Consider the following 12,327-nt stretch of genomic DNA (forward strand, 5'->3'; position numbering starts at 1 on the left):
GCGGGTCACCTCGCCGGCAATACGTGACAGTGTTAGTTTATAAGCATAATATATAAAAATATGTAAGTATGTTAGTTTTAAGGTATTTATTATATTATTAATATGTATGTTAGATTTAAGGTATCTGTCATATGGGCCTCTGATGCCCGAAATAAAAATGTTTTGATTTTGATTTTTGATTCGATTTAAATATTGTCGAAATTCGTAAACACATTCAGTGCGATGGAAAAAAGAAAATAGGGTTTGTTTAATTTTGGGGAAGTAATAGAGGGTGATAGTGTGGCAATTGCTAAAAAGTTAGGCTGTAATTTAGATGCCAACAATATTGCTAGTCTTAAGAGGATACAACAGGGGCTAGAGAAATGAAAAAAAAGTACGTGTAATATCTATAGCTGTCTCCCTTACCTCAAGCCTATACCGCAGAACGCGATAGAGACAACTGCAGAAAATCCAGAAAATCAACGATTCGTTGTCCCCTGATTCCTTCTCCAAAACTTAACCGATTTAAGTACTTTTTTCATTAAAGATTAAAAAAAGGCTTGAGCTGTGTTCCTATGTTTTGCTTTTTTTGTATAATCTAGCCAAATCTGTTTTCTGGACGTTTGAACACAGCGGAAAATCTGGCCATTTTTTTGGGTTTTTGAACGTTCATATCTTATTTAATAATTAAATTATGAAAAAAAAGAAAACATAGGGACATTGTATTAGTGGCCGTAGATATTTAGGAAAAAAATTATAACTTTACTAGCATTATCCAGGGAGGAAACAGGGGACAACGTTTGTATGGAAAAAAGGGCGGTGTGGAATCCTCTTAAGACTTTATTTACAATTGGCGATTGAGAAGTCTTTATTACTCCAGATCCAGCTCATATGCTTAAATTAGTTCGAAATACGTTAGACGAACAGAAAAAGGCACAGTGTGGACAAAGCTAATCAATTTTGCTTTGTAAGGATCATTAAGGCTTGCCTGAATTTCATGATGCGGAAGCAACTGTAGATTTTATAAAAAAAATAACGATTTTTTTGATGTTTTAAATAGCCACAATTTTCGTACCTATGGTTTTAAAAAACCTTTGAATAAAGATAATTTTGCTGAAATACAACAATTTTTTAATGTTATGGCATATTATTTAACTAGCCTTAAAATAAAATGAACAACCTATATTAAGTACAAACAGAAAAACAGTATTTTTTTGGATTCCTAATATGCATTACAAGTTTAACGTTGTTCGTGGCGGCCGAAAAGGAAGATCTTCCGACCGAGCGAGATAGCATGCTCGGTCAGGCCGAAGCCCACTGACGTCATTTCAGACGTATATATCTTGCCGTTCTCCGAAACTTCGATAGCGCGATGCAGGAATGTTAGGCGAATTGTGGGTACCGCCACATCACTCCCCCCCCGAAGACCTGTGGTATTCTTCGATGCGCTGGTTTCTTCGCTGACGATGTATGCCGGCTTGAGTCGGTCTAAGGACACGACAGTTGTACGTAGGGGCAGTTGAATTTTGAAGTACTTGTCGTAGCGCTTAAGTACCTCAAACGGCCCGTCGTAAGGCGGTGATAGCGGTGCCCTCACCGCGTCGTTGCGCACGAAGACGTGTGTGCAGGTGGCCAGGTCCTCGTAAACGAACGGCCGTAGGTTGGTTCCGGGCGTGCGCTGCGTTGCCGGCGAAAGAGAGGCCATGGTGCGAGTGAGACGACGCACCAACTCTGCATCGCTGATGGTTGTGTCCTTGTCTGGCACTACAAAGTCGGCGGGAACACGGAGAGTTGATCCGTAGGTCATGAGTGGCGGGCTGAGGTTATTGTCCTGCCGTATTGCTGTACGGAGGCCCAGCAGCACTGTCGGCAGGTCTTCGGTCCAGCTTGTAGTCGCGCCTCTTGCCATGAGCGCGGCTTTCATGGTGCGGTGCCATCGCTCCACTTGCCCATTTGACTGCGGATGGTAAGCTGTTGTGCGCAGTCTAGTGATGCCGAACCTCTTCATGAGCGCATTAAACAGAGAGGACTCAAATTGTCGTCCTTGGTCCGTCGTGATGCGCAGTGGACAGCCGAACCGCACAATCCAATTGTTGTAGAGCGCTTGAGCGACGATCTCGGCTGTTATGTCGCGTACTGGGATCGCTTCTGGCCACTTAGTACAGCGATCGATGATAGTGACACAGTAGCGACAGTCGTTTGACAGTCGGAGAGGGCCGACTATGTCAATATGGATATGATTGAAGCGCCGTGACAGCGGGAACTTTTCTAGTGGCGTCGCGACGTGTCGATGTACTTTAGCGCGCTGACAACTTAAACACGCTCTGGCCCACTGTCCAACTTCTTTGTTCATCGACGGCCAGAAAAACTTGCTCGACATCAGTTTTCTTGTCGTCCTGACACCCGGGTGACACAGCTCGTGTTGCGCTTTGAATGTAGCATAACGGTATGTCTTCGGTAGATAGGGTCGCGGCGTCGATGTTGATAACTCGCACGTTATTGAGCGAGTCAAGCCAGGCAAAGTTATTTCGCCGAACTTCAGATTATTTTGCGCCTGCAGGTTTTTTAACTCCTCGTCTTTATTCTGGTCGTTGCTCAGTTGCGCGTAGTCTATTACAGTAGGGCACTCTATCTCCTCGATGCGAGAGAGTGCGTCGGCGACAGTGTTCTCCTCTCCCTTGACGTACACGATCCTCGTACAAAACTGACTGATAAAGTGCAGCTGTCTCTCACGTTTCGGTGTGTCACTGTTGCTCGGAGATTTTGTTAAGGCGTAGGCGAGCGGTTTGTGGTCGGTGTACACTACGACTTCGCAACCTTCGATTAAGTTTCGAAAGTGCTTTACAGCTGCGTAGATAGCGAGTAACTCGCGGGCGTACACGCTGTAGCGTCTCTGCGTCTCGCTCATCGACTTCGAGAAAAAGGAGAGCGGCTTCCAAACTCCGTCGACTTTCTGTTGTAAAACAGCGCCAAGGCTGTAATCTGAAGCGTCGGTCATGATGGCGAGGGTACTGTCGGCAACTGGATGGCTAAGGACGGCGGCTTCTGAAACGCTTTGTCGGCATTTTTCAAAGGCCTCTTCTGCTTGCGGAGTCCAGTTTATCGGAGTTTTGTCGTTTCGCTTCTTGTTGTGCAAGTATTTGTTTAGCTCTACTTGCAACTCGGCTTGTAGAGGTAAGCAGCTGCGATAAAAGTTTATCATGCCGAGGAAACGACGTAGCTCGATTTATTTATTTTTTTATTTACTATTTATTGCACACATACATTTTTAACACGAAATATACACAGAAGAAAAACGACACAACAGGAACTGCTTATCTCTAACAGAAATTTCTTCCAGCAGTCCTACGGAGAGAAATGTGATGGGAAATTAGATAGGACGTGCACTGAATAAATTTTAGAAATTTACATAGTAATACACATACAATAAAAATTATAATAATATAATTATATAATACAAATACATGACATAAATACATATATTATAATATACAAAATAATAAATATATTATATAATATAAAAAAATATACTTACAAATACATACTTGAAATAAACAAATACAAATACATACTATATATATATATATATATATATATTTAATAAGAGTTTTAGGATTCATTGCTGAGTGCTGAGGTAGTGCTCTTTTAGTCGCTTTTTAAAGACAGCGAAGGAAGGGCTGTCACGAATGGTGTGGGGAAGGGAATTCCATAATCTAACTGCATGAACAGTAAAGGAATAGGAGAAGAAATTGGAGCGATGGGAGGGGAGGGAAAGATTCGTCCTCACGTTGGACCTGCACGGGATGTCAAGAGATCGAGCAAAATTGAAGCGATCTATAAGGTAGGAGGGAGATATAGGATTGTAAAGGATTTTGTAAAGGAGAGACAGGATATGGGAATTTCGCCGGAGCCGGATCGGGAGCCACTTTAATTTCGATCGAAAAGCTGATACATGGTCGTACTTTTTTAGCCCAAATACGAAACGTATGCAGAGATTCTGCAACCGTTCCAGTCTTGATAACAGCTCTTCAGTAACGTCCAAGTAGCAGGAGTCCGCGTAATCAAGGATAGGGAAAATAAGGGTTTGAACTAGAAGGATTTTTGTATTCAAGGGCAAGAAATTTTGGAGGGTCTTAAGCTTGTGCAGTGAATGATACACCTTTTTGCTGACATCATTGACCTGAGCGTTCCAAGATAAATTATTATCTATAATTATACCAAGGTTTGTCACTGTGTTCGTATAATCAATCGGAGTACCATTAAACATGATCTTGGGGACGTTGTGCAAGCGCTGGGTCATATACTTACTACCGATGATAATGGCCTGTGACTTTTTAGGATTTACCAAGAGACCAAAAGAGTTAGCCCAATCAGCAATCCGCTGTAGATCAGCGTTAACATCGCTGACTGCGGAACTAATGCTTTCAACGTGCGATTGACGATAAATCTGCAAGTCGTCTGCATAGAGATGGAAGTTACATAATAATATGACTAAGGTTACTGTGTTAATAAAAATTGAGAATAAAAGAGGAGAGAGAACGCCACCTTGTGGGACCCCCGCATCGAGATCACACCAGTCTGAGGTAACCTCATCAGAGCGAACCCGCTGCGAACGTCCCCGAAGATATGAATCGAACCATTCTACCGCTGCGGAGGAAACGTTTAGGGAACGAAGGATGGAAAGGAAGATATCAAAATCAACTGAGTTAAAAGCACTACTAAAGTCAAGAAGGACCAGAATGGAAACACATTTTTCCTCCATAGCTAGCCGCAGATCGTCTGTGACTTTTAGCAGAGCAGTGACAGTGCTATGGCCAGGGCGAAATCCGGATTGGAAGGGAGAGAGCAATTTGTTACTGGATAGGAAGAAGGAGAGCTGCTTGTGGACGATGTGTTCTAGGACTTTGGAGAGATAGGGTAGTATGGAGATAGGTCTGTATTGAGACAAGGAAGAAGGATTGGAGGTTTTTGGTAAAGGAATAACATTTGCACGTTTCCATGCTGAAGGAAAGGAACTCGTTGACAAAGAAAAATTGAAAATGTGAGTTAGGATTGGCAAGAGTTCAGGAAGTGCAAGGGAAATCATACGTGGACTGAGATCATCATCGCCCACAGCAGTAGACGTAATAGCTCTTATATGTTTCAAAACGTCGTCCTCGGTGACTGGTTTAAACGAAAAAGGAGTGTAGGAAGGTAGAGGAATCGAGGAGAGATGGGAAATCGTGCTTGCTTTGGTAGCTTGGTCGACTGAAGTTGGTGGGCTGGAAAAAATAGCGTTAAGCGCATTTAAATCTTTAGTATTAGTGGGAAAAACAGAAGACTTTCCTATCCCAATCGTAGAAAGAAACTTCCAGAGTTGGGAGGGGTTACTGTGGCTGATAGTGGAGTGAATGTGGCGTCTTTTGGCATCCCTACACAGACGACTGCAATGATTCCGCAGGGACTTATACTTTTCCAGGTTTGCTTCCGTTGGTCGTTTTCTATAGCGGCACAGAGCTCGGTTACGCTTAGCCATCATTGAAATAATGTCTTGTGATAACCAAGGAGCCGGTGCGTGCTTTATCTTAACTCTTTTGAGCGGAGCGTGGATGTTAAATATTTTGGTCAAGTTATCCGTTAGCAACGACACCTTTAAATCAATATTCGTGGCCGAGTAGACATGAGACCAGTCCGTATTAGATATATCATGCTTAAGAGCCTCCAACTTCACTGCCCTATAACTACGAAGGTAAAGGAATTTTGGTTTTCGACGAGGAGGATTGATTTTAAAGGAGAGGAAAACTAGGTCGTGATACGAAATATTCGAGGGAAACTGGCCATGGAATGCAACGAGATCAGGAGACGACGTGATAAGGAGATCTAGGAGGGAGGGGGCGCAATTGGGAGCATGATGAGTTGCCAAAAGAGGGAGAATGCAGAGGTTAAGGGAGGAGAGTAAGGTTCGGAGTTTGGAGGCACGCGAATCTTGTTTCAAGAGACATGTGTTGAAGTCACCTGCAATTAATGTATAGTCATAGTTTGGGCTGTGTGTGGCTAAAAGCGATTCTAAACTGTTAAAATAATCAATTCGCATTGATGGAATATAGGCCACACAAAGCAGGACACTCTTGTGATGCAAGGTGACTTCAACACACAAATACTCAATAGAGCCAGTGTATCGGCTAGGTGAAGCAGTGATCAACTTGCTGTTAATGTCACCACGCAAATACATAGCCACCCCACCACCACTTTTGCCCACGCGATCATTTCTGATTAGCTTATAACCCGGTAGAGCATAAGCAGTTGACGATAGTGATGGCTTGAGCCACGACTCTGAGACCAGAATAGCATCTACCGGGGAATCGCCAAACATTTCAATCATATCAGGGTAGTGGCGCGGTATGCTCTGAGCATTTATGTGGACGACGTTAAAGTTTTTCGGAAAACGGGAAAAGGAACTAATTATTTGTTCATGAGCAGAAAACGTGACCGATCCCCCATCACCACTATCAATACTGAGAAAGCTGTCGGACGAAGAGCATGAAACGAAGTCATCATGAATAACATTACCATAATCAAATGAATCCATAAACTACCAATAATTATAATAAACTATTAAATAAAATATTATATTATATAATACTCAAAATTATAAATTAATATAAGTACTTATTTAATTAATATAATAAGCAAGATTTGACTACTAAATAAGTTATTTCTATATAAAATATAAAACCCATCCTTGCTCACCATAGTAATGATAGAAGAAATTAGCACACATATAATATAACACCAAAAGCAAAAAAAATAAAAAATAATAATAATAAAATAATTATAAGTACAGCGAAATAACAAGCAAAAAAAAATATGTATAAATAAATTACAAAGCTAGTGCAGACCACATAAGCACGGAGTCGGCTTTACAAAATTCGCCGATAAATCAATAATAAAATATGTAAAAAGCATTACGAAAACAAAATATAGTAAAAAAGCACTTAGCTCGCAAAGTATATGAAGCTATGCAGACATCAATAACTACAACAACATTTTGCGTAAATATAAAAAAAAAAAGCATTGCTCGGCTTTCCTATGCCTTTCTTATACGAGAAAACAAAAAAAAACTTGTCTATAAGCTGACAGCTGACAGATGTCAGTAAATGTCATTTTGAGAAAAAACAAAAGCGGGTCATGCTTAACTTATTTTAAACTACATGAAAGAACACAGAAAAAAGCTTATACTACCTTAAAATGGCAAGAAAGAATATAACTACAAATTACGTCACAAAGGAACAAACAAAAGAGAACTACTTAATATGCATGCTACCGAATTGTCAACTGCAATGCGTCTGTGCACGGACCTAGGTTCTTCTGGTACGGCGCGAGGATGCAGCTACACTGGGAAGTTTGGTCTCCAAATTACTCTGCCTTGGGTCACCAGTTTTACTTAATGGCATGGCAGAGGCTGTCTTTGTATCTTTAGCAGCGCCGGGGAAAGTGGCCATAAGTGACTTGAGCTCTTCCATGCACTCAATCTTCCGCCGAGACTTGTCAGGCAAAATTACTGCTATCTTTCCCTCGGTGGACCAGCAGCTGCGTACTCCAAAATGCTGTCGTGCAGCCATAAACACAAGATGCCTAGATTTTGTTAAGAACTCCGAGATAACTATTCCGCTGCTCTTGAGCTCGGTCTTAGTATCCCAGACTGCACGGCGTTGGACAAAATCTTTGAATCGCACCAAGACTGTACGGGCTTTCACCTTAGGAGAACCGAGTCGGTGACAAGACTGGATATCATCAGAGGTGAATTCAGATATCTTCAATTGCTCCTTTATTATGTCAGTAATAACATTGAATAAATTTTCATTCTTATTTTCAGTAATCCCATGGAACAATAATATCTTTCTACGGAGGAAAGTCTCGTGCCGGTCAAGTCCCAGAGTGAGAAGATCGATTTGTGTTTTGAATTTGGAGAGTGTTTGCCAAACAAAGTTTTTAAAATCATGGAACTCACTGCTCAAACTGGACAAATCTGGATGGGATGGTGTAGAAGCTGCTTGGTGGAGTCGCTGCTCATAAGAATCCATGCGCGTTTGGAACAGTTTAGCCAGGTCTTCCATGTTGGCAGCCAGTTGTGTTGACAAATCCATTGTAGTTAGTACTTGTTAAATGAGAGTGATGAAAAAAAATTGAACTAGTGCGAAATTTATAGTGAGGTGAGCACAGGAGGGTTTAAGCTATTACCTAATGTAATACATTAACTGTTTTAAGCACTGTAAGTATTTTTATTCATAAATTTAAATTCCGAGTCTTAATTAGATGTTGACGCTACGCCTACCCTCACAAAAAAAAAAAGATGATGGTCTTCGGCTTCGGATAAGTAGCTATTGCCTTGATGCGATCTTCGCTGGGTTTAATACCATCTGCGGAAACTTCGTAGCCCAGGAAATTTATTTGGTTTTTCCCGAACTCGCACTTCTCGATGTTCAGTGTGACGCCGTTTTGATCTAGGCGCTCTAGGACTTGGCGGAGAAGCTTCTTGTGGCTGTCTTCATCTTCTGCGAAGATCAAGAGGTCATCCACAAAAGAGAAGCATCCGTCTATACCTCTGAGTATTTGATGCATGAACCGCTGGAAGGTTTGGCTTGCATTTCGGAGGCCAAACGTCATGCAGTTAAATTCAAACAAGCCAAAGGGGGTAATAATGGCTGTTTTCTCTGCGTCTTCATTGGAGATGGGTATCCAAAAGTAGGCCATTTTTAAGTCGAGCTTCGAGAATAACTTCTTGCCGTGCAGCTTGTAAGTGAAGTCTTGTATACGCGGTATGGGATAGCGATCGGGTAGAGTGACCGCATTAAGTCGTCTGTAGTCTCCACATACGCGTAATGTTCCGTCCTTTTTCTTCACGACGTGTAGAGGGCTTGCCCACGGACTCTTAGACGGCTTGCAGATTCCCATCTCCATCATACGCTCGAACTGTAGCTGCGCGGTCTTGTATTTGTCCGGTGGTAGAGGTCGTGCTCGAGCGAAAAGCAGTGGCCCAGTTGTTTCAATATGATGAACGACATCGTGTTTGCTCGGCTGCTTCAGTGACATTGGCCGGAGGACGTTCGGGAACAACTTGAGGATGTCGTGGTAAGCTTGGTCGCTGCTCACGACGTGCACGGACTCGATATCGGTAACGACTTTCACGGCGTTGACGTATAAGTCGGTTACTTTGTCGACCAATCTCTTCGTGTGAAGATCGACGAGTAGTTTGTAGTGGTGTAGAAAATCGGCGCCCAGAATCGATGTTTTGATGTCGGCCACTACAAACGTCCATCGAAAACTTCGACGGAGTCCAAGGTTGAGCTTTATAGTTTCTTCTCCGTAGGTTTTGATCGGCGTGTTGTTCGCTGCATCACGTCGGGGTCACCAATTTAACGTTGTTCGTGGCGGCCGAAAAGGAAGATCTTCCGACCGAGCGAGATAGCATGCTCGGTCAGGCCGAAGCCCACTGACGTCATTTCAGACGTTGTATATATCTTGCCGTTCTCCGAAACTTCGATAGCGCGATGCAGGAATGTTAGGCGAATTGTGGGTACCGCCACACAAGCATTAAAAATATATATCAAAATTTAATTGCTGGGATAATGACTTTAATACCTGTATACAAACTAAGCCAAGAACATTTAGAATGTTTCTTTAGTGCAGTCCGCTCTAGGGGTGGTTTTAATAACAATCCTACTGCCATCCATGAAATAAAAAATATAATCCATGAAAGAAAAAATCCAATAATCAGTTGCCATCCACTATCGAGGCTCTCTGTCTGAACCACATTCACATCAAGATGTCTGAGGGAATCGTAGCGAAAAAGCAGAAGAAATCAGCTAACCGCTCATTTGATGATGTGTTAACGGAAACTGGGTTTAACAAGAAGGACCATTTCTCTTCCGGATTGGGAATCAATGAGGAGGCTGGAGAAATCATTATTCCTGAAGACAAAGAAGAAGAACCTTCACAAGATCCAAAACCCCCAAAGTCCGACAAGAATCCTCTTTCTCCTCTCAAGAATAAGAATGTCTTCTCTATAGAGGGTCAAAGTCTACTGAGAGAGTATTTCATGGACTGGACGGAACCAGAGGATATTGAGGAAATACTAGACAGGTTCCTCGCTCTCCCTATGTCAGAGGAGCAAGGACTGATGGTATCCAAACAGATCTACTATAAAGAAAAGAATGGAAAAGAGCGAATTCTGGGTCTGCTCGAGGGAATTATTCTGACAAATGGGATCTATGCGCAGAGCCATTTCAACCGGATGATCACTGTATTGAGCTCCTGTGTGGATGACATGAGCTCCAGAAATGTTTCTATGGAGGAAGACCATCAACTAATCAGAAAAGAGATGGATAATCTCTCTAAACAGGTCAATAGCGCCTCTGAGAGATTGACTCACCTTCCTGAGTCCGTTGATAGACTGGAGAGAATAGTGAATGATCTCTATTCCAAGCCCATCTTATCTACATCATCTACCAGCAACACGGAGGACACTCACGGGTCTCCTAAAAAGATGACTCTCGTATCTAAAATCGAAAGAGGAGGGGTTTATAATGGCCCATTTGGCTCTATTACCCTGACCGACTCCTCCATAGTCTGTGAAATGCCTGGCAGAGAGGGAATGCTCTTGGAAAAGTTAATGTATAGCAAACCCTCCAATGCTGTGAAAATTCAATTCCTCAATCTAGACTTGGAGATGTTGGTCGGATATCTAGAAGAAAACATAAATGAAGTGGACTCCCTATACAGCGAAGACAAACATGCGAGGATTCAGGCCGGAAGGAAGATATTAGACTCTATTCCCATCAAAACTCATCAGTGGAGGACCGTTACATAGGTCGAGATATCGGCAGTGGTAATCCGCCTCTATATCCAATTCCAGAGCGCGTACAAATGTCTTATTCACGTTCAGGTTAAGCATATTACATCCGGAAATTGTACTCCACTAGATGAAATTAAAATTTTAACTTATACTGAAACTCGTCACGAAACAAAGATAAATTTACTTGCAAAGCTGGAACCGATTTCCCAGGATAACGACTTTGGCAATTATAATGATCCCGTCATTGACAATGACCACGATTACTTAGCAAATCCTTTTAGATTGACCCTTTATAGCAAAGAGATAGTCACGTACATTGCGGGTTTCATAACAAGAAAATTGTTAAATATAATTAAATGTGAGGATAGCTTTAATAACAAATGACACTGACAAGTATACAGATTTAATTAAAATAAAAGATAAAGGCCTTATAATTACTTCTAAGGATATAAAAACCGTATGTAAGTTAGCAGAAAAAATATTTAGATTTAATTCCCATAAAGACATTTATTTTTTCACAAGATAACATATTGACAAAATCGGTATCTTGTTGCTTTAAATCATGCACTAAATCAAACAAAATTTTTCTTGAAGATCATTTTCGTTGCCAGCCGTTTATAATTGGGAACCATCGGTTTTTATTAAGTAATGTTATGTATTTTTTGAAACACGAATTCACTATTGGACTAAGCAAAAAGTTGTTTCAAAACAAAATATTCGAAATATTTTTACAAAATTAATTCATTTTCGAGCTCAGTAGTTTAATAGTTTTATTTAACCTTTAAATTTAAGTAAAAACCTTTACCACTTTTTTAAAAATCTTTATTTATGGTCGCTCGTAATTACTATTTCTTGCTGTCCAATGTAACTGCAATGCTTAACAACCTACTTTTAAATCTGGTGTCGCATACTACGGTGATCTCGTGGATAGCGGAAGGAACTTCCGTGCCTTCAAGCGTTTTTTGTCACAATAATTATAACTGGTCATAGTATAACCAGGGTTGCCAACTTTTCCAGCCACCATAACCGGACAACAAATTAAATGATAATAATTAATAATTAAAATAGTTTATTGCGCCATAGGATATACGTGGGAGAGCCATGCTTCGGCACAAATGGGCCGGCTCGACCGGAGAAATACCACGTTCTCACAGAAAACCGGCGTGAAACAGCGCTTGCGCTGTGTTTCGCCGAGTGAGTGAGTTTACCGGAGGCCCAATCCCCTACCCCATTCCCTTCCCTACCCTTCCCTATTCCTTTCCCTTCCCTACCTTCCCCTACCCTATTCCCTTTTAAAAGGCCGGCAACGCACTTGCAAACCTTCTGATGCTGCGAGTGTCCATGGGCGACGGAAGTTGCTTTCCATCAGGTGACCCGTTTGCTCGTTTGCCCCCTTATTTCAAAAAAAAAAAAAAAAAAAAAAAAAAAAAAGGATAAAAATACTTTTGCACCCACCTAACTGTAGAACAGTTTGTTCATTTAGTCACAAAAATAGTCAAATCAAAAAAAAAGTA

At 41.5% G+C, this 12,327-nt stretch overlaps 1 protein-coding gene across 1 annotated transcript; it reads right to left on the reverse strand.

Annotated features, from left to right (window-relative positions):
• Positions 1-7,316: 7,316 nt before the first annotated feature.
• On the reverse strand, positions 7,317-8,105 carry LOC121736233. Its single transcript, XM_042127319.1, has one exon. The coding sequence runs from the start codon at positions 8,103-8,105 to the stop codon at positions 7,317-7,319; it is 789 nt and encodes a 262-aa protein (XP_041983253.1).
• Between the last annotated feature and the right edge of the window lie 4,222 nt (positions 8,106-12,327).

This window comes from Aricia agestis, chromosome 18, assembly GCF_905147365.1.
Source record: "Aricia agestis chromosome 18, ilAriAges1.1, whole genome shotgun sequence".
In the NCBI taxonomy this organism is placed as follows: Eukaryota; Metazoa; Arthropoda; class Insecta; order Lepidoptera; family Lycaenidae; genus Aricia; species Aricia agestis.